The sequence below is a fragment of the Aquila chrysaetos genome, chromosome 12 (genome assembly GCF_900496995.4).
Source record: "Aquila chrysaetos chrysaetos chromosome 12, bAquChr1.4, whole genome shotgun sequence".
Classification (NCBI taxonomy): domain Eukaryota; kingdom Metazoa; phylum Chordata; class Aves; order Accipitriformes; family Accipitridae; genus Aquila; species Aquila chrysaetos.
The window spans coordinates 37,140,597-37,162,052 of NC_044015.1; the positions used below are offsets into that span (position 1 = coordinate 37,140,597).

The 21,456-nt window shown below is 48.0% G+C and overlaps 2 protein-coding genes across 9 annotated transcripts; one reads left to right on the forward strand and one right to left on the reverse strand.

Moving 5' to 3' along the window:
• Positions 1-215: 215 nt before the first annotated feature.
• On the reverse strand, positions 216-17,659 carry LOC115349453 (NADH-cytochrome b5 reductase-like). Of its 8 annotated transcripts, none has more exons than XM_041127834.1 (8): positions 12,415-12,864; positions 11,935-12,082; positions 11,547-11,726; positions 10,472-10,620; positions 9,179-9,266; positions 5,918-6,022; positions 4,017-4,220; positions 216-2,334 (listed from the first exon to the last, which is right to left on the reverse strand). In XM_041127834.1, the coding sequence occupies exons 3-8, from the start codon at positions 11,721-11,723 to the stop codon at positions 2,131-2,133; spliced, it is 927 nt and encodes a 308-aa protein (XP_040983768.1). In that variant the 5' UTR covers positions 11,724-11,726; positions 11,935-12,082; positions 12,415-12,864; the 3' UTR covers positions 216-2,130. The 8 variants fall into 8 exon arrangements, with proteins under 8 accessions (XP_040983768.1, XP_040983767.1, XP_029889651.1 ...); XM_041127833.1 differs by having other exon boundaries at positions 11,870-12,082; XM_030033791.2 differs by lacking the exons at positions 11,935-12,082; positions 12,415-12,864 and adding an exon at positions 17,609-17,659.
• MRPL37 (mitochondrial ribosomal protein L37) lies at positions 13,283-17,571 on the forward strand. The gene is made up of 7 exons (XM_030033781.2): positions 13,283-13,703; positions 14,012-14,195; positions 14,745-14,860; positions 15,395-15,580; positions 15,880-16,037; positions 16,563-16,766; positions 17,348-17,571. Exons 1-7 carry the CDS (start codon positions 13,316-13,318, stop codon positions 17,423-17,425), a joined length of 1,314 nt encoding a protein of 437 aa, XP_029889641.1. The 5' UTR covers positions 13,283-13,315; the 3' UTR covers positions 17,426-17,571.
• Positions 17,660-21,456: the final 3,797 nt, after the last annotated feature.

Below are 21,456 nucleotides of genomic sequence, written 5' to 3' on the forward strand. Positions count from 1 at the left end.
CCTCCCGCTCTGCCTGCAGCCTGCCTTTGCAGGATTCACAGCCTGCTCCGTCTCTCACCACCCTCCCTTTTAGCCACGAACAAAGACGGGAGGCTTCGCGGCAGAACGGCCAGACCAGCTGGGTAGGGTTTAACCATGGTGGCCCATATGTGCTGAAATACCCAGACATATTGGGGTTGCGTTTAAAGGAACAGTCCCAGCTTTCACGCAGAAAGTCGTCGCTTTTACGAAGCGAGCGTGAAGTTTTACTTCAGGCCTTTGTAAAAAGGTTGGGTGGATTTTTAGCAAAATCTTAGAAAGGCAGAATATTTAAAGCAAGAGGTATGTAAGTAAGGTTTTCAGAGTACGTAATATTTGAGAAAAATATTTGCTCCGTGTTCCCAGCTAAGGCCCGAGTAGGGAGAGCAACCGGTGAAAGCAACTCCTTATTTTATCCGCCCCATGCTGTGCAGAAACACCTCCACTACACAGTAGCTTATGGCAGCTGAAGCAGAATTTGGATGGGAGTCGAGAGCTTGCCTTGGACCTACCATGGACAACTTCCCTGGATCTCTCTGCGTTAAAAGCCAGAACCCTATTTTGGGTTACAAAGATGGCTTTCTTGTCAGCCTTTGCTCTGAGGAAGTTAACATAAAAGCTGCAGTTACACAAGATTAATTTCAGGCATTTAGTTAGCTGGAGATAAATCTCAGTGATGCGAGGGGAACCTACGCTTCCTCCCAACATATGAATCAGAGCCACCATTTTAGTGCACACTGCTTATTTTGAGTAACTCTTTAACGGCATCTCCTTTGTGTAAGGTGTACTATTTGATATAGGTAAAAAATAAGGCATGAATAATAATGCAACATCATCTGTCACAGCCTGGGAAACCCCAACACAGGATGAACTGGGAATGAACAGAAAAACACAAGGGTGTGCAGAAAGGCTCTATTTCCAGCTGTGGTTAGTAAACACAGTGGTCTAAGAAGGTAAAAGAGTGGACAGCAGATATCTCAGCGGAAAGGCAGCAGCGTCATGGACTGAAAGAGGAGGAAGGGGCTGGGGTGCCCTGGCTGGGTGCCGTACCAGCGCAGCTGCAGGGCTGCCAGCCCCCGGGGCAGGCCCTTGGCTCTGCCTCCTGCCCCAGGGGAGAGCACCCCAGCAAAGCCCCGTGAAGCTTTCACCCCTCAGGTGGTGTTCTTGTATGCTTAGGGCATGCCCCTGGGCACCTGAGAGAGTCCTTTGACAAAAAGCAGCAGCTGTTTATCTGAAAAGAGGTTCAATTTAATGAACCACGGCTATTACACAACACTTAGGGGACATGGAAAGCAAACAACCGTCCTCCTCAACAGATAGCAGCTACAACCCGGATGCCTTCTCTCAGTTTTAGGACATGCTCTTTCTCTCCCCAGGCAGCATTACAAGGGTTAAGGACCAGGGTAGATAATGCAGGCTGTGCTAGGGCAGGAGGACAGCCTGCCTAAGACCTCACTGGGCATCATGTATAATTCCATCCTTATGTATAGTTTTTCTGTATATGATTGGAAAGGCTCTTTTCGGAGAAGATCAGCGCTGCCTTCTCTGTATTAGTGTATAACGGGGCAACTGAGGCGCAGAGAGGTTGAAGGGACTTGCCTGGCATCACCCAGCAAGATAATGACACAACCAAAGTGAACTCCATGGACTCCAGAGTGCCGGGCCAGTGCTCTGCTGCTCCCTTGGCCAGGCAGTCTTCTCCCTAAGGACTAAGTCTCTCCCAACAGGGCACAATACCACTGCAGACTAACAGGGATTGCAAAGCAAATCACTGGTCTTCATATGACAGCAGAGCTGCATACTTGGATGCTTTTTAGTACCCCTAGCTGATCTCTCTCTTAAAATTGCACTTGAAGACTTCCATTAAAATTACCACGCTGTTCCGCGAGGTGTGGGTGGCACACCACATAGCAGCCACTCTGGAATGGCACCTGCTCCTTAAAACACTCAAGAGTGAGAATCATACTGGAGACAAATATTTGATCCAAAGGCCTATGAAAGTACATGCACAAGGAACTCAGTTGATTGAGATGACTGAATTTGAGCAACGTCTGCAGAGAAACAAGGACGTCCAAGGCCTGTCCTAAAGTTCCTTAGGTCAGGAATATCCTGCTAAAAGACAAAACAGGAATTTTCTTCGATTCCTGCAGCTTTCAAGTATCTTCTCATATCTTCATTGAATGCAGAAGAGCCACAGATCAATACAAATGGCCTTCTTCGACAGGAATTTATTACTGTCTTCATCAAGTCTTCATTGAGACGACCAGTGTACGTGTTTTCCTGATAGCTCCAAGGAAGTTTTTCCAGTGAAGTTTCCTGAAAAGACAAAAGGTTTGCAGTGTGCCATGTTAAAAAGGACAATTGATTGCTTACAGCCGAATCCCCCTCTTCCCCTCCAAGTACTGCACAGGACGTTTGTCACCCTTGTGACTCCATCTGGGTAGAACTGACCCATCTCAAGAGCTACGTTCCTCTTCCAAAGCCCAGACCAAATCTTCCTCCGTCACGAGAGACCTAGCTACTCACTCAGAGCAGACTGAACAAAACCAAAGCGTAACTATCACTAATAAATGCAGCAGAACCTTCTCCTTTGAGAACCACTTCCCACCGTGCCTTTTCTATTCCCAAGTGCTAAATCCCAAGTCTGTTCCTCTCTATTGCCTCTCCCGTTCCCAAGTCTCTTTCAGGCCCACCTCCCTTGACCAAAACTGAAAGAAGCCAGCACTGTTCCAAACACCATGAGAAATGTTACATCCCATGGTGTTAGATCCAGTGGGGACTCCCCTACTGCTATTAATTAGAAGCAGAAGGTGCTCAGATGTGGTGCTGACAGGCAGCAGAGTGAAATACTGAGACAGACAGATATATAATCCTAAGAGTGAGGATGCACGAGTCAGTGCTGGACTACAACAAACCTGCTAAGAAGAGAGAAGAAAGGGAGAGATCTACACATGGGGCAGACAGTGTTGACAGAGGTCAGGTACGTTTCTTGCCCTTCACTGATTGAATTTCAAGACCTCCTCATGCTCTTGAGACAGCACCGTCCTAAAAAGGGTATTTAAGCTATGTCACCAGAGACAATTACCAGTTACACTCCTATAGAGCAGCTGAGGGGGTGCCTAAGTCACAAGTACTTTTCCCTATACCCAATCTCAACTTGCCGAGGCCATATGTGGAACATAACGTATGAGGCAGATCCACTATGAGAGATACAAAAAATGATTCATCTGAGAAACTAAAAATGCAATGGGATTCATTCCCTTAACATAAATAATTCTTTCTATATCCTCCCTGCAATGAATCCTCATTTCTGAGGGAAATAATTTTTAACCACCAAATCCGTGCAGAACACAGGCAACTTTGGGACCAAATGGAAATGAAAAAGACTGCTCAAAATGTAAGACCACTGAGAGGTATGCCCTCATCCCATGGATTTGGCAGAAAAAATAATTTTACAGAGAGGGAAACAACTTTAAGAACTTTAAAAATGGGTCAGCTGGGAAAAATAATTGCTGGGAAGTTGGTGCTAACATACTAGAAGAAGAGAGCTTTAGCCACGAGCAATGAATGGAGGATAAGGACAGATTAAGGCACTGGTATTAGGAAAGAAGAAAGAGTTTATTTGCTGTGAGTCTCTCAAAGGCAAGTTTTCTTTGCACAAATGTTTAGGTGCAGCAACAACCGTCTGAAGTGTAGGGGAATAATCAACAGTGACTATGGATCAGTGGGTCCATCCCAACCAAACAGCTACGAAGGAGGTAAAGAGGGACAAGCAGTGACGGTTGCTTCCCCGAAATTCTCCGGAATGGTAGCAGTGTGAGAATATGTAGCAGATTTAAGAACAGCAGCTACTGGATCACAAAATAGCCTCAATGACTGGGAAAGAATTAAGATCATACTCATGGAAAAGCAGAGGAGGCAGAGGCTCATCCAGCACAGAGAACCCTCACACGAACACAGAACCCTCACGCGAACATGCTTCATAACCATTTATTTACCTGGCTTAGGACGTAAAATATTCTGACGTTCCAGTATCGAGCCAGATCCTGGAGAAGAGGTTTAAGATAAATTTTGTCAAAGGTACGGAAGCAGCCAACAAGAGTTACAAAAGTTTCATCCTCTTCATCATCCGTTATGGACTGGAGGATGGGAAGCATTGGTGCAAGGCCGGTACCAGACGCCAGCATGAGGAGTTCTCCATGCTAACAACAAACCAGAGAATTTTGAATGAGCTGTGGTGACTGGAAACAGATGTGCTCATGGTCAGTCCCTCCTTGCTGCCACACTGGTAAAGGGTCCCTTGATAGACAATATACCAGAAGGTCATAAACTGGTAAATTCAAATCTCAGAATGTATTTTTCTGCAAAGGATTACAGATAGCACTTCCAGGTTTATATATCAAATCTAACGAAACCGGATTTTACCCGAAGATAATAATTTATCCTAACTTTAGCCTTGATTTCAATTAATTTATATTTCAGTTTCAATTCTGCAGTACACTTTGCTGACCCACTGTGTGTTGTTTTCCCAGTGGAAATGTTCCCTGTGTTTTTCTTGGATGCTGCAAAGTGCAATCCTGAATGTTCTCTGGAGGAAATGGTTTCTTCTCCATCCTGATCCACCTTACCCTCCTGGTGCATTATCTCACTTTTCTCAAAGAGCTACCAGCAGCACATAGTGCTTCCCACCTGCAAGGCAGCACATTCACTCTACTAGTGATTGGGATGTTCAGGCAGTAAGGTGCTGTGCGTAGGAGGACAGAAGGTTCCCAGCGCTTTCCCCAGCTGCCAGCTAGTGCAGGAATGCCAGAACTGGGACTTAAGCCCCTATTAAGCCCTCAGAGGCTGCTTGCGCTCCCGTTTTGTCTGGGCAGTTTATTGTGAATGGATCTGATCTGCCTGAATCTGAATCCTACTCTATTGGCAGCAAACAGAGATAAAAGAAAATTTGACTATGAAACTAGTATTTGAGACCTTTGTTATCATTCCTAAATAATAAACAGTTCTTCTACAGCAAGTTGTTTCAAAGATTGCTCAGGTGCTTTGCAAACTGCATGTATATGGATCACCCAGACAGCCCCTGAACGCAGCCACTTCTAGGCATGACTGCCATGTTCTGTCCCAAATGATTATCTGGAAGCTTTTAAGAAGAGAAGGGAACAGTAGCCTGAAACAGCAGGGAGAGTATTTCAGGAGGCAGAACACAATTGCTCTGCATGGAGCTCAGCCACTGGGATTTTACAGCCTTATTTTTGATGGGGAAAAAGAAGAAGAAAAAACCAAGGCCTTGGGATCTTAACGACGAGTGTTTCAATTTTGCTCCTCATTTGAAAGGTCAGAATTAAGTAACCAAATCAGTATGTGTGAGAAGCCTTCTCCTGAAACTGGATCTGCCTTTCTTTGCAGCAAGCCTGGTATCAGCAGGTGGGATCAACATTTGCAGAGTGGTTGGGTGATGTGACACCTCACCGGAGCTGCTACAGTTCAGGGAATACCCAAGAGAAACAGTTCAACACCTCCCCTTCACTCGTGCTCAGTAACAAAACAGCAATGTCGTTCAAACAAGGCAAAAACTGATCCACACTCATTGCTGGTGCAAAGTAAGTTCCCTTTGTTAAACACATCAGGAACTTCTAATGCAAGTGATGAACAGAGCGCCTTGCTAGTATTTTCCACAATCTCCTGTCCACCTCCCTCTCCTCTTCCTTCTTAAATATTCTGCAGTTCAGTAAGGTGTACTTTCTCCAATTGACTGCTAATGCTGCAGCACTGCACAGTAACCCAGGAAGTCCCTAAAATAATAATGAAAACAGTAATCAAATTGATGTCTTCCCTTTAGAGTGTTAAACAAAGCTAGCTGCCACAAGCTGAAACATCCTATGTCTCTTAGGGAACTAACCTTATTAGGTTGATATGGGAACCCTCCAAATGGCCCACGCCAAAAGACCATGTCTCCTTTTTTCCACGTTTTTATGTATTGCGACATTAGCCCAGCTTCATAGCACTAATAAAAAACATTGCACAAAAGAAAAGAATAATTATACTCTGTTGGAAAGTTTCCCAGCTTAAAGTCAATTATAAAGTTATCTACATTTAAACAAGAAGGGGACAAAAAACCATTTCATGCGTTTAAAAAGAAAGAAAGATCATTCTGTTTGAAAAATAACTCAAAGTTATACCCAAAACAAAGACATTTAAATTAAATCATATTGGATCCATTCCAGCTTGACTATAATGTAAACACAACCCACTCTCATGCAGTCTGAATTTCCAAAACTGGAAAAAGCTTATCAGAGTTCTTGCTTACAAAGCACACAGAGAAGAGTGTCTTGAATGCAAAGCACAGTCCAAGCCTTCAAGTGTTCTCCAAGTCTCAGGGTATGGGGTCTGGAAATGCCCTCTGCGTACTGATAGTTATATAAACACTGCATTGCTCTTGCTTTATTTCAGTCTCTCAGATGCTGTGTTGATACAATTAGTGACCCGAAGTCATGTTTCTCATTTATAAAACTCTTGTTTTCAGAACAGATCATCTGGATGCTAAGGGATGCCTTCACATTTTCAAAAAAATATGCTAATGTGGGCCTCATAGAAGAAAAACATTAGCAAAAAACTGCCTTACTTTCTACCAGGCACAAACCATATTATCTAGGCTTTTGCCTGCAGGAATGCTAACCTCACTCATGACTGATGAGAAAGGGTTGGTAGAAACAGAGAAGCAAAGAGAGGCTGGAAAATGAAGGGCTCATCCAAGCAGTCTTGTTGCTATGTGCTATATGTATGTCCTATATGTATGACCACTTTATGGTTAATGAGAACAGACGTGCACAGAAGAACGGCCACAGCGTATGGGATCTGGCTGGAGAACAAGGGCTGGTCCGAGAACAAGGGCTGGTCCAAACAGCAAGAGCAGGCAAGCCCAACAGCTGCGGCAGACAACTGGTCTCGCACAGACCAGTGCCGCTGATAAGCCTGACGAGGAGCAACACAACCAGAGGTCAAAAAGATGAGATGTGATATAAGTCTTCGAAGACTCCAGCACATATGAAGGAAGCATATTTTGGGGTATTTTCTGCATGCGCATTGGACAGAAGCCCAGCTCCACACCCCAGTGCCTTGGCTGGCCACCAAGCTGCACTGCAGGCAAACAAAATTGGTGAACCACAAAGAAAAAGTGAGTGAGAGAGCATGTGCTTGTGCTTGCAGTGTTAGCTAATAAAGAACACAGATGCTCCTCCCCTCCTAACAACCTCACTGGAGCAAGATACCTGAAGTATTAAGAACTATTAGCACCAGTTGTTACATTCAAAAGGTGAATGTATAACATACACACACATCCAGGCTTTGAGTTACTGTCAGAAACATTTTACGTTCGGAGGGCTCTGGGCAGGTACTAAGTCTCAGGCAAAGAGTGTGCAGTTCCATCAAAGGTGCAGTATTTTATACCTACCTTCTTCAAATACATACAGAAACCCAAGGCAAGAGCACAAAAGTCAGCCCCATTTGCTGCCTATTCCCAATGGACCAGGGTAATAGAAACTAAACCAATCCTTCCTTCACCAAAAATTATTTCCAAAAATTGAAGTGAGAAGTGATTGCATGGGTTTAAAATGTATTTTTCTAAATAAAAAGAAAAAAATAATTGTCTCCTGGGGGAAAACTTCTACACCCAGTTTTACATGGGGAGAAACCCTAACATTATAAAATCACTCAAAAAGAGGGTTATACTCTGTAAATGGCAACTCCCTCACTCTTAACTGTAGTATCACAAATGCAATGCTATAGTAACAGGAGACAGAAGGGTTTGAACAGTGCTTGGATTGCATAGTAATAATAATAATATAGTACTTTCCAAAATTGCCTGAATAGTGTGAAATATACCACAACCTACAGAGTGAGTTATAAAAATGGCTGCTTTACACTGGGTGTTACCAACCTCTTTTGTCACTGCCAGAGAATAACTATAGCTCCCTTTGGGATGAAAGGCTCTATATAAAGGAAAGGTATCATTACAATCATTACTATTATTATTGAAATGCAAAACCTGTGAGTAATAAGCAAGTATACATGAAATTTCACAGTCATCCTGTGAACGTATCCTATTAATGCAACTCAAATGCAACACTTCTCTCCCCTACTACACACCAATTGCCACAAGAATGGTGAAATGACCCTCCCACAGGTGTCCTATAGAAGCTGTACACTTTTGTAAAGAACAGGGTTTGTGTTTGAACGTATAATGCATAATAAACCCCAAAAATGTGAAATCCTGGAAGACAGGCAGAGGACAAGTGGTCATTCTCTGCAAGCCACTTGGGGTACCCAGCACTCTGAATTTCACACCTATACTGAAGTCTGTGTCTGCCCTGAGGAATCACTAGTGACATTCAAATGCAGTATCGGAAAAATATTCTTCAATTTGATATCCTCCACACAAAGTAATCTTTTATGAGGGCCCTGCAGACTTTATTCAGACAAATTTCCAGCCAAGTTCTCCTAAAAAATCCTTTTGAACTCAACCAGCATTTTGTGGTGGGCTCCAGAAGGGCCAGGACACTCGTCCAAAATGGGGCTCTGCCACCCCATCCACCCCGATAGGTGCAGCCTGTGCCTGTGGGCCACGGGGACCCTCTCAGACTGCAGGCAGCTCCAGAGTCCTGCCTGCAAACCAGAAACAGCCACCTACTGTCTGTCCACATTTGTAAACAAAATGAAAAATTTTTCTAAGGAGTGTTCTTAAAGCAAAATACAGCGGGGAGGGTAATGGCTGGGTAAAGACTTCCCAAAATCAGTGGTTCAACCGGGCTGACAACTGGGTGTAATTTCAAAGACAGATTGAAAAGGCAAAATGAAATCGGGGAAGTGGAATGGGCACGTCTTTCCACACTGGTGACCACAGGGCTCCTGAGAGGCTCTCCCAAGCGCTTAAGAGGGCTTATGCTGCAAAGCACTTGTCTGCGTGCCACCTTCCTCTGCTTTCGGTTTTGTGGGAAAACCTGCAATTTTTATCAGCAAAGCTCAACTGCTTCAAAACAACACAGAAACAGTCCATGAGGGATTTGAGAGAGTTTCACTTGAAGTGCTGACAGCATGCTTGGTTCCTAAAGAAAACAGTCCCCAGCACCTTAGATTCTAATCCATATTGTACGGGCTTACTTACTTTCATTAAAACTTCAAAGTAGCCTTCTGCATTCCCTCGGCTAATCGGAGTATAGGCTCGCTGGACCTCCAAACCATTCACCACTCCTCTGAGGAGAGAAATATAGGAACCCACTGTGACTTGGGTCATTGACTGGTATTACCAAACTTCTGCAGTTCCCTGGGGAGACGAGGGAGGCAGCAGGTCCTCTTCCCAGCGGCCCAGCCTGTGGACAGATGCAAAACATTTCCCTTCCCGAGGTAAAAATCCAGGGGGAACATAATGGCTAAACGCACCTTTTGTTTTCCCAGTGGTGGCCCCAGCTGTACCACACATTCAGCTTTTGGCCACATCCCTGGAAGGATGTTTGAGCCGTTTTGTGAGAAACGGCCAAACGTGTAAGACCGGCAAAGGGGAGAGAAAATGCTTTCATGGTTAAGTCTGCTATCCCTTTTGGGCTGGGGTCTACCTTCCTTTCTGAGTTCGGACAGCATCTGGTAACTAAATAATGAAAGCTAGGGCACAGCCTTGACCTGAGGTCTTATCAATATACACTGTATTTTCCTCTAAGTCTTCTCTTTCCATAGAATATATCCACCCTGCTCTTTACTACTGACTGCGGTAATTGATTGAAGGGACCGAACCTTTTCCTCTGCTGCATTACGAGAGATGGCTGAAGGGAGAAGCATGTACTTTCAGCAGCCAGCCAGCTGTATACATCAGCTGTTAACGTACAAATAACGTCAACAGATACAGATCAATGGTATCATAACATGACTTTTTCTATCTGGCAATGATCACCACAGATGGCTGAGAAAGACATAAACTTTTCCCAAGTGGCCCCTTTCTGGCAAGCAATAAACTACACAGGAGGGTTGTTTTGCTAGAAATCAGTCAGGAATGCCTGGACACTGGGGGGTTACACCCCAGGTGCTGAGTTACCCCAAGACACAGGGCCTAAAATACCGAGCTCTGGGGTAAGTGCAGCTCATTGTCGTCATTCCAACATGCTGGAGTAAATCATCTGTTGTAACATCCATTCTTTGAGTCTTTCTTTCTGCAAATGGATTTTCTTAATCACACCTAGTTCTTTCTGACCCACCGACACAAGGATAATGCTGAAGAAAAATACGGCTTTGGAATGGCTTTTAGCATATAATTAGGAGAGCTCGCAAGCTCACAAGTTCTTTCATCTGTGCCATTGTGGAGGTATAGAAATTATGATTTGCCCGGTATGAAGCCTTTGTCTATTGACAAAAACCTACGTATTCGGTTACATAATGCAGACTGTTTAACTAGCACAGAGAACAATACCTTAACACGATATGTTGTCCTAAACTCAACCGCAGACTGCTATTTCCCGGTAATTCAAATTTGTACTGGTAGGTGTCCTCTGTTAGCTGCTCCACCGAGCTTATGTTGAATGCAGTAAATGTATCTGGATTCAGTTCTGAATTATTGCTCTGCAAGAACAACAATAAATAATTACTTGGTTAGATGGTGTCTTTTATTATTTCATTTTTCTTTGGAAGCAAACGTGTGTGCTCATTTAGTGCCAGAGATACTCAGGACTCCAGAAGAACGTGTATTAAATGCTGGGGCCCAGCGCAAATTTCAGCTCTCTGCTGATTCATTATCATGTTCTGTGGCACGCACTTTGGGATCTTGCATTCCCCAACCCCCCAACCCCCCTTTTCAAATTACATTTTTTACACCTTACTGCAAGGTCATCCTATTACGACTCACTGCAATAATTTTCTCAAGTCTGGAAACAGACAGAAATAACACTGCTAAAAGAGCTGAGCGCTGCTTTGGGGGCAACTTTGAAACCTACCGATGACCACTGCGAATAGGAAATACTGCTAGCCGTTTTAACGCTGATCATTTTTGCTTGACCCAGCATAGTTAATCTTATGTAAAAGGGCACTGACAAGCTTAAAATTATGCTCTGAAGACAACTACTCCACTGCACACAATGCAGCTTTTTTCATCCTCAAAATGAGAGTCTAAAAAACAGGTCAGGAAAATGGAGCTTCTCTGAGGAAAGTGTCAGAGAAAATTGTGATTCTTTGTACCTTTCACCCATTCCCACTTTCCAGAGAGGCTGCCTCTGGCTGGCTGGGGTACCCCGGCAAGGAGAAACTGCAGACCCAGAGCTGTAATGCGACACCAGGGCGAACTCGACACTTGGAAAATCCCATTACAGCAGGGAGAGAGCGGGCAAGGGGGAGGGTGGCTGTGAAGGCAGAGTTTGGGGAATTGCGTTTACAGCCTTCTCTTAAGGCACTGCTTTAATCTATTGCTGCATCCCTCGCCCATCACCACAACCCCACACACTAACAAGTACGATCAAAGCACAGGCTCTAGGATGCGATGAAGATAAATTGACCTGCTCCTTCTTTTCCATGAGGAGGCTTTTGTCTTGCTTTGCTTTGGCCCTCTCCCATTGTGCAAGCTCCTTCTCATACACATCATAGATGCAGGGTTTGCAGCCGCTGCCACAGCACTGGGATGGGGAAGGTTCCTGGGGTTTGAGAGCCAGCCAGTCGTGCTCATTTCCACTCATTGTCTGCAAAACACAAGCCCTGCATCAAAAACAGCACGATGAAGAGGGGCACGTGCTCATCAGCAGAGCATTATTTGGAGAAGGACTCAGAAAATCTCTCTCGAGCATCTTGCATGTGTGTCTCGGGGACTCAGAAAACCGAAAACCCGCGAGCCGATCTGGTGCCTGCAACGCTCCGTTTTCGCTCAAGTGCTCGCTGCCTCTGCCTTATCTGGTGCGGGAACGCCAGACATCACAGCCACCGGCCCAGAGCTGCACAGCAAATTCCAGCCCAACCTCAGGCTCTGCTTCCCAGCCAAAGCAACCTCCAGCAGCAGCAGGCACACCCTTACTCCTGCTCGTTCTGCCGTGGTGATTTCCTACAAAAGAGTGGCTTGGTCACCCGGAGCAGAAACATCTTAAAAATCTGCAGCTCGGTCTGTAAGAACGGGTAATGAACCCCAACCACCAAGATGTGGCCTGCCAGAGCACAGCTTTAAAATGGGGGGAGGGCAGTGAACTGAAAGTGCGGTTTAGGGCCAAGAGACTAGAGGCAACCATGGTGAAGTCACAGGCAAGCAAACGAACGCTTTGGTTATGAGCAGATTTGAGTCTGGCTCTAAATGCAGACATGTAGGAAAGGGCAAGAAGCACTGGCAGTGTGATTTTTATCCCTTACTGCTACCCTCGCTTCAGAGAGAGCTGTACCTACCCAATGCTCCTCAAACCGAAATCACGATGCAGACCTCTCAGGGACTCTGCTATTTTTACACAATGCCTGGTTTAACATTGTTCCCAATACATTTGTATCTGTATCATTTAAACGAGAGAAGGTCCAGAGGAAATTATAAAGCCACGGGTGACGAGGCTGAGGAAGAGAACACTTAGCACTTAGAGCAGCTTCATTTTCAAGGTGAATTAATTACCTGACCTTCACCCTGAAACACAAATATGCTTATTCTAACGTTAAGGGGGAAGAAGAGAGAACCAGAAGGCAAGTGGTCCTGCTTTCCACAGCGGCCACCGCTTCCGTGCCCCCTGAGCAGCTCGGGGGGGCCCTCAGCACCCACAGCTCCTCCACGGGCTACGAAGAGGGGCACCCCGACCAGGCCGCGGCTGGAGCCCGGAGTCCCCAGGCTCGGGGCTGGCCACATTTGATAGAGTTTCGAGCACTTACTCTGCGTTGCCCGGGGGCTTGGGCACACCGCCCCACGGGCAGAGCGGCCCCGGCCCCACAGGACCCCGGCCCCACACAGCGGGTCTGCAGGCCCCGGCAGCCCCCGCCCGCCAAGGGCCCGTCTCTCAACTGCCGCCCCCGCCCCGCAGAGAGAGGAGGCGCCTTTTCCCGCCCGCCTCCTGACTTACCAACATGGCACCTACCCGCCGCCCCGCCCCGCTGCCGCCGCTGCCGCCGCTGCCACCGCCAGGCACTTTGCCGACCCTCCCTTACCGCGGGGCCCCTGTCCGCTATTGGCTGCCGCTGCCGTCAGTCACCCGGGAGAGGAGAATGGTGGTGGTAGTGGGGGGCGGGAGCACGCCCGCCGCGCTCCCGCCGTGCTGCGCGCGCCAAGATGGCGGCGGGCGGGCGTTGAAGAGACGGAGGAGGAGGGAGGATGGCGGCGGCGGCGGGGCAGCCGATGGCGCTGAGGCGGGCGGCGGCGCGGGTCCGCGGCATCCTCACCCGCGGCATCCTCACCCGCGCCGCGCCGCCTCGTCACCGCGGGCCGCTGCCCCGTACGCCCTGGACCACCCGCGGGCCGCCGCCGGAGGAGCTGGCCCGGCTGGTGGAGCGGCGGCCGGTGCGGGAGCAGGTGGAGCTCGACACCATCACGTACGCCGGGCGGCAGCACTTCATGCCCGGCCTGGCCCGGCCCAGCTTCCCGCCCTGGGACCGCGGCTGGCACGACCCCAGGCACTCGCCGGGGCCGCGCTACGAGGAGATGCCGCTGTACAAGGAGCGCGGCTGCTACATCTGCCACCAAGGCGTCCGCATGCTGGAAGGTACCGGCCCTCCCGGCCCTGCCTTCCTTCGGCCCTCCCGGCCCTGCCTTCGGCCCTCCCGGCCCTCCTCGGCCCCGGCCACCCCCCTCTCTGTTCCCCCCCCCCAGCCCTGCCCCGGGCCACGCAGCATGTTCAAGCACTCGCCCTTCACCGCCAGCCGAGGTTTCTCCTCACATAGTGCAAAAAAAAAAATCCCCCCCAGACGGTGAAGAGCCTGCCCCGCCTCGTGAGCGAACTGCGCGGTCGGCCCCGTCGCCAGCCCGCCCGGCGGTCTCGGTAATATGTATTTTCTTGGTTTGTGTTTCAAGGAGTTCGGCAAGCGCAGTGGCTCACCAAGACGAAGCTGGTGGAAGGTTTGCCTCCGTCGGTGCTGAGCATCGTTGATGACCCGGCTCACCAGCTCGAGGACTACGAGGAGAGGGTAAAGCGTGTGATCTCACACGCGCGGCTCTGGGACACGACAGAAGCTATTCCCAAGAGAGAACATTATTGGTAAGTCCTTGGGAAGGATCTTTCTGCTGCGTGGTTATGGCTTTGGCGTAAGCCGGTCATCAAGCAGGTAACTTAAGAACCAGAGTTTTTAACACTACAAGGAAAATCCATCCGTAGATCTGCTGTTGAGAGATTCACTTACTGTGCAAAACCGTTTGACCCTTTGTATCAGGTTGTCAACTTGTAAAACAAACAGCAACAACAACCAAACAAAAAACCCCCAATTCTGAATACTGATAGTAGTACCGATGTAAACACATACTCAAAGCTTCTTTCAGGCCAAGGCCTGTGTTTCAGCTTGACATCTACTTCCAGCTGATGCAGAATGTCAATTTTTTTAAATAACTAATGGTAAGCATTACCTCTGCCAACTAGGAACAAGATTGGTATGGGGTATATTAATCCGAAATCTGTGTTAACTGTTGAGAAGTGTTAAGCTGTTATATGTTTTACATACAGTAATGCTACAGTATTCATGTCCGAGAAGCATCTGCCTGCCGTTATGATCACATTTTTTTACATAACTTATTTTTTTTTCTCATTCTAAAGCCCAGTACTGTTTGAAGACTTGATACATTTATGTCGGTTAATGTCTGTGAAGTATCCTTCTCTGACTAAAAGAATGTTGGCTAGAAACTACAAGATAGCAGCTACGTGGGAAAGAGGTTAGTTGCTGCTATGGTGGAAGCATTTAGCTCTTCTCATTAATATAAGAGGGTAATAAAATATAAGGGGGTAATAAAGCTGCTAGCTTTAAGGCTGAGGACTTGGAGAAAATGAAACATTTTCTGGAACCAAGTAATTCTTTCAGTTTTAAATAGTGCTGTAAGCATGGGCAGCCTTGGATGATGGCAGGTTACTTGCCCTGAGGAGATTGTTAGGGTATTAGACAATATCGACAAGATGGCGGGAGAAGAGAACCACTGTCTTAGAACTGATTGATTATTTTTTTGCGTCCAAAGTCTGTGCTGTTGTTTTTCGAAGTATGTTTAGTTAAGAAACTAACACCAGCAATAAAGGTTGGTATTTTAGAAGAAGAACCTAATGCTGAGCTACTATTTACGATGAGTTTGGAGGTGAGGGGGAGTGAACCTTGCAGAACAATGACTTGCTAGAATGCTGCTGCCCAAAAGGAAACATACGTCTTTCCCTAATCTTACTTCAGCAATGTTTGAATGTAGCCTGATTTCCCTCCCCAGAATCCATTCTCCTTCAGGTCCGTGGCCTGAATGGAATACTTATGAACTCTGTGGCCCCAATACCACCAGTAGCCTCCAAGGAGGAGATACTGGCCACTGAAGAACATGTTCTGGAGACCTTCTATCCCATCTCTCCTACAATTGATCTTCAGGAAGTGAATGTGTACCAAGAGCTCAACAGTACAGGTAAATCTAGCCATTAATAATTTTCTGTCAGACGAAGTGTTCAGGTTAACCTGGAGTCCTTGCCCTTCCGTGAGACGGCTGTGGTAGGGAGTGTATGGGAATGAGGGGACAGAGGAGCCGGGCACAGGGTGTGCAGTGCAAGCACTCCAGACCTGTGGCGAGTATATTGTGGCCTAAGCAGGACTGTGGAGAACTTAAATCCTGGCACATTACTTTAACAATTCCTGAAGATACGGGAGAAAACGTTGGCTGTGTAGTTTCTTACTGAGCGATTTCTGACATGATTATCTGCCATTTAGGTTTTCGAGATGGTTATCCGTACTCTCATCCTCACACTCTGTTCTTCCTGGAATCGGCCAACATTCGTCCTAAGAGGTTCAGACCAGAACAACTTCGTGCTAAAATGCTGATGTTTGCTTTTGGCAATGCGCTGGCAAAGGCTAAGGTGCTGTATGGGGTACGTATCAGAGACTGCTGCTGACTTGCTAGGCCTTTGTTGTCTCTGTAGTGCTGCAGCTAGTGGAAAGAGTCATGAAATTCCCTTGCTGTGGCCTGCTAGAGTAGTTTTCAAATCTGAGCTTCCCAGTCCAGAGGTCTGTCTAACTGTAACCTTCAGGTATGGTTACCGATGTCTGCTGATCCAGAAAACCATCACTCAGCAATGAGCGTGTTCGTGATGTAACACGCATTGGAGTGGTAATGGGTAGGAACAAGGGAGTAGGTTCAGCTGCAAAACTCAACCCATCCCACAGCTCAGTATGTAAATTGATACTTCATTGCTGGCTGAAGGAGAAATTCTAATTAAAATACAAAATCTACATTCAAAACTTGTTTGACTAGAGTAATTTTCTGGGCAAGGTAACAATACATTTATTAAAATCTTGGCTTTAAACCAAGCAGAAGATGCAGCATCAGCAAGTACTCATACAATTTCTGTGGTAACTGGCTTTTTAAATGTGCTTCCCCCCACCTTCTTTCCTAGAATGATCCCAAGGTTTTGGAGCAGCCAATAGTGGTGCAAAGCGTTGGCACAGATGGCCAGCTCTTCCAGTTCATGGTGTTCCAGTTAAATACAACAGACCTTGTCTCTGGCGATGGCATAAAAAATCTAGTCTGGATTGACTCCGATCAGAATCTGTATGAAAAAGCCCAGTGTATTTCAGTAGTCAAGAAGAGAGTTGTTACGGTAAGCAAAACTTGGGAAACGGTCCTGGAAATAGTACCCTTTCACCTCTGTTGGAGTTTTGGCAGCTGGCGTAGGCTGCAGTGCGGGTTTTAAACCAGCTGAAGGGACCTGACAGAGGCGCTGGCCTCGTTCTTACTCAAGCAGGTGTTACTGACAGGGAGTATTTGTAGTGCTGATGTACCGCATAGCGTGCAAGCCACATGCCAAGCTTAATACGAACTCCTACATAAAGATATACCCATCTGTAATCTACCATCTCATAATACGCTTGTTTAAAATCAACTCGTGCTCTGATGAAGGAATTGCTTACATGCAACTGTCAGCTTCGCTGTAGAGTAAACAGAGCACAGTGCTGTCAGCCCTGGTTACGCTGGGAGGGCGTCTCGGTTTGATGGGCAAAGGGTTTATGCGGTTTGAGACTTACACCAGTCGAAGTACCCACAGACAAACCCATCTGGGGAGGGAGAGCACAATTTGGAAGCTACCACGTCTGAAGTCTTATTCAAGTGTATTTAAAGCCGTTGTTTGTCTGCATTAATCACTTCACTGCAAACTGAGCATCCATGTCTTTTTCTCTGCAGAAGCCCGCTGGAATATATGGCTTTCAGCCAGACACATTCAAGAAGTTTCTGGCACTGTATCTGCATGGAACTGTGTGAAATTCAGCTCAAATGAAAATACTTCACCAACTGTACCTGCTGCTTCTCTTTGCCAGAACCATCACATAATTAAAGAAAGGTGGATTAATTTACTTTCAAAAATAAATTATATTGTTACTGAAAGTAAAAATTTTTTTTAAACTAAATTGTGCATGAAGAAACTCTTTCATTTTAGGGGCTCACCTCTGGATTCGGGTTAGAGAGAGTCATCAAATGCATCCTCCTGCACTCTTCCACCGTTGCCTAGAAAGAACATAAGCCAGTCATTATTCCTCTGCGCAGGTTCTGCTCTCAGTGTGCTTTTGCACAGAGCTAGACTCAAACCTATTTTCCGAGGTTGCTTTGAGTACCTCTGAATGCAGTGTATGTGGAAGAGACTTACAAAGCTTCAAGGGGGGAGCCTGAGACATGAGCCTTTTTCATTCTGCCTGGCTTTCACTTTGTTTTACTCCTGGCTGCTTTGGGATGTGTCGTGCTGCCCTGCGCTTAGTTCCCAAAGCACTTAATCGGTGAGATTGCTTTGTTGGATCTATAGAACCGCAGTTCTTTTATCCCCCAATCCTGGATGAAGAGACCTATCCATTTTGGGAAAGTGGTGTAGAATGTAGCGTGAAACTTTGGTGCCTGGTAGCTGGTATACGCTGCTAAAAATACAAAGGAAGAATTTCTTCCTGCCACACAGAGTTAACTGAGCAGGAAGCGTATTCTTTTTAAGATGGGGGGATTAGTGTGGTTTTTGTAAAATGAAAGCTAAATTAGCTCCAGCCAAATGTAGAATGTTTTGCAGTTCTGCACTGATACCCTCCAGCACATGGGAAGGAGTAGGACAGCCTGCGCTCTTTTACGGTGTGGAAGAGCTAATTTCCAAGAAATTGATCTCACTTCAGTGTCTTGTGTCAGCGACTGGTCTGTGCTTTGTGATCTTCTCTGACCATCTGGATGAACACCCCAGTTGTGTGTTCCAGTCCCAGTCCATCAGACAGCTCTACTCTGCAGCTTTCAGAAAACAGATTTTCACTAGTCAAATTTGAGATCAACAGTTGCACCCAGTAAATTGGGATGCATCGGCTTGAAAGTTAAATTAACAAATCCCTCAATAGTTAGGAGAAAATGCTTGAAAGAGAAATAATCTAGTAAGTGTTGCATTGATCTAAATCATGTTAATTCTGCCTGCTCAAGGGATGCCTAATTCAGCTGATCGATTTTAAATCTGCTCAGATCTGTAATTTGCACCAGTTATTTAGGAATATATTTGAATACGCTCATGCTGTGTGGAGACTGGTAGGTGTTTCTTTCTCGGCTGTTGGCTCTCTGCTATGTCGCACTGACCCTGCTGAACGGCTCTAGGCAACGGCCCTTGGACTATTGACATCCCCTCACCCTTCCAGCTTTGGGTCATTACCGTCTTAAGGAGGAAACCCTGCGGGGCAGCCAGCCGCTGCCGTGTTAACGTTCCGGAGCAGAGCGGTTTCACTAAGGAAGCGTGGTACAAGAGTGGCTGTGGTGGAGAGGGGGCGTGGAGGAATGAAACGCCTCGCATGCTTCCAGTAGATGTGGGAATCTGTGAAGATGGTCTACATGGGAAAGAGCCAAAGTCTCTCTAGATGCTTTTACCTCTCAACAAAGACATCTCTATTAGGACAGGCAGTAGAAGAGGAGAAGTTAAGTGAAGCTGGAGTCCCATTGTCTCCAAGAGTGAGCAGAGACAAAGCATGAACGCAGGGAGAGATGGACAAAGGCAGAACAAAGGCAATTTTGAAAAATGGCAGAAGCAATAAGACATGGGCTAGTCAGCAGGTGAATGAGGCTTCGGCAGGTTACAAGAGGCATCGGGAAGCCGCTTGAGATGAGGGGACCGTAGCCAAGCGTGCAAGACCGTGTCCCTGGTTTGCTCAGGGCACGGCTGATCTCGCCGGCGGTGAGGGGGGGGAGCAGTACTCACGGTGTTGCTGGAAGGAGCAGCTGATCCTGGCGCTGGGTAAGCTCCTCTGAGGTCCGGGAGGGGAACTCGAGGGGGGGGCAGAGCGGGGCTCCCAGCTTGGCACCTGGGACGGATGCTGGGGTTTGTCCGTCGTGGTGCAGGTACGAGGTCCGTGAAGCAGGCAGCCCCCGCAGAGCAGCCCCCGCCCCACGGACAGCGTCCCGCTGGTCTTCCCAAGCACCCTGCGTGTGGTTCGGTTCACCCGCTCGTTCCTCCAATGCGACTCGCCGGAATTGGCCCAGCCGAGCGAGGTGGGACCGAGAGCAGGACGATGGGTCACGGAGGCACATCTGCTTTGGCATCAATAAGTTATAAAGGCTTGTCAGCAGATGAATGGCATTACCTCAGCACGGACCGAGAGCCAGGCATTAACTTTTAATGAACGGCAGCCGGGGAAGCAGAACATGCGAGAACGGGGTGGCCGGAGTCCGAGATGAAGACCTGGCAGTGCCCGGCTGCCAGGAGCGGAGCTGTGCAGCCACCGGTGCAGGATCTGGCCCCCAGCCCGCCCCGGGGATGATGCACGGTGTGCCGTCCGGGCTCCGCTGCCCCACGCGACCTTCCCCTGAACCGCTCCCTGTGGAAAATCCGACTCCACGGGCTGCACTCGTCGTGCCAGCAAGTACGGGCCGTGCTCAGACCGGAGCCCCTGGTTGTTCAGAACCTCCTCCCGCATTTAATTTAATGAAGACTAATGGGGGAGACAATTATCCCTAAGGTTGGGCTCGGGAGATGTTTAGAGGAGGGAACTTGGCAGTTTCTCATGGCGGTGTGTAGTAAAACGAGCTTGTAACCCCGTAAGAACCAACGGGAAGGGCTTTTCTACGCCCCGCAATGCTGCCTCTTGCTCGGGGCAGCTGAGCGGGACCTGGATGGGCAGTGTGGGTAGGGATGGCCCCAGGGAGCCGGGAGGGCAGGAGGTCCTCATCAGCATCACCTAATTACCCTCAGGGGTCACGTTTCCAAATGACGGGCAACGCTTGCACGCTACTTTCTGCAAAGCACAGAGGGACGGGATTGCCTGGACCAAAAACCGCGCTGGGGACCGAAACCTGCACGAGGATGTCTGTGGCGTTAACCCGGGGGCAAACCTGCACAGGTCGCGAAGGGTGCAAGCACACACCGCTCCTTGGCCCCGCCGTTAATTACACGCTAATGAGCTCTGCAGGCCCGACCATTTTTCTGAGCGGTTCCCAAAACCCAGCAGACATCCAACGCGTCGGCCCCTCGCCCTTCTGCTCCCGGAGCATCCGTGATGATCGCACGGCGCTCGCTCCTGGAATCGCAGCGGTGACGTGGCTGCGGGTGCCGGTGCCGGGTGGGAGCATCCCACAGGACCAGCAGAGCTCCAGGATGGCTCGCAGCCCCCCCCCCCCGAGCCCGCAGCCCCCTCTTGAACGTTCCTGCAAGGAGGGAGAAGAGCTGCAGAATCGCAGCCAGCCGTATCCTGCCCGAACTAGTCAAAGGCAGAGAACGAGTCTCAGACAGCAGCTCCCGGGAGCGTTTCAAGCACCGTCTAAAGACCTAAAAACCCCCAATTTCTTCCCAAATGCTGCAGCAGCCTCTGATGCTGCCCGGCGGCGAGGCAGGTCAGCCTTGCCTGAGTTTCTCCATCTCCAGCAGCCGGTTCAGAGCCCGGCGCTGAGTTTGATCCTGCAACGGTGCAGGCACCCATCCTGCCCTGCAGCCAGCTCTTGCTCGAGAAAGAAGTCAGTAGACCCCTTTGCAAATCTATATATATTTTTTTTTTCTTTTTTTTTTCAAGGTACCACTTGTGTCCCTTCCCCAAAAAACAAGGAAGGATCGTTAAACCAAACCTCTCCCAGGTCCTGCACTGCAGCCAAATCCTTGGCCACCTTCCCAGCCTCAGCCAGACCCCCCCCCCCCCCCCCCAACCGCCGACCACCTCCCAGCTCTGCATCTCCCCCGCTCCCGCATCCCAAACCTGCGGTTTGGTCCTCGATAAATAAAGGTCGGGAAAAAAAAAAAAATAGCCCTCCCCTCCCTGGTCTGGCAGCAAACACCAGGAACAAACTGCAGAGCACCGAAA

What these genes read in the sequence shown, in the direction of transcription:
- MRPL37 (XM_030033781.2), top strand. Translation starts at nt 13,316, where the DNA reads ATGGCGGCGGCGGCGGGGCAGCCGATGGCGCTGAGGCGGGCGGCGGCG. An exon ending in CCAAGAGCTCAACAGTACAG is followed by an intron (nt 15,581 to 15,879) that starts GTAAATCTAGCC and finishes TCTGCCATTTAG; the next exon opens with GTTTTCGAGATGGTTATCCG. An exon ending in AGGCTAAGGTGCTGTATGGG is followed by an intron (nt 16,038 to 16,562) that starts GTACGTATCAGA and finishes CTTCTTTCCTAG; the next exon opens with AATGATCCCAAGGTTTTGGA.
- LOC115349453 (XM_030033791.2), bottom strand. Translation starts at nt 17,644, where the DNA reads ATGCATTTGATGACTCTCTCTAACCCGAATCCAGAG. An exon ending in TCTCTAACCCGAATCCAGAG is followed by an intron (nt 11,727 to 17,608) that starts GTGAGCCCCTAA and finishes TGTGTTTTGCAG; the next exon opens with ACAATGAGTGGAAATGAGCA. An exon ending in TATTTTACGTCCTAAGCCAG is followed by an intron (nt 2,335 to 4,016) that starts GTAAATAAATGG and finishes TTGTCTTTTCAG; the next exon opens with GAAACTTCACTGGAAAAACT.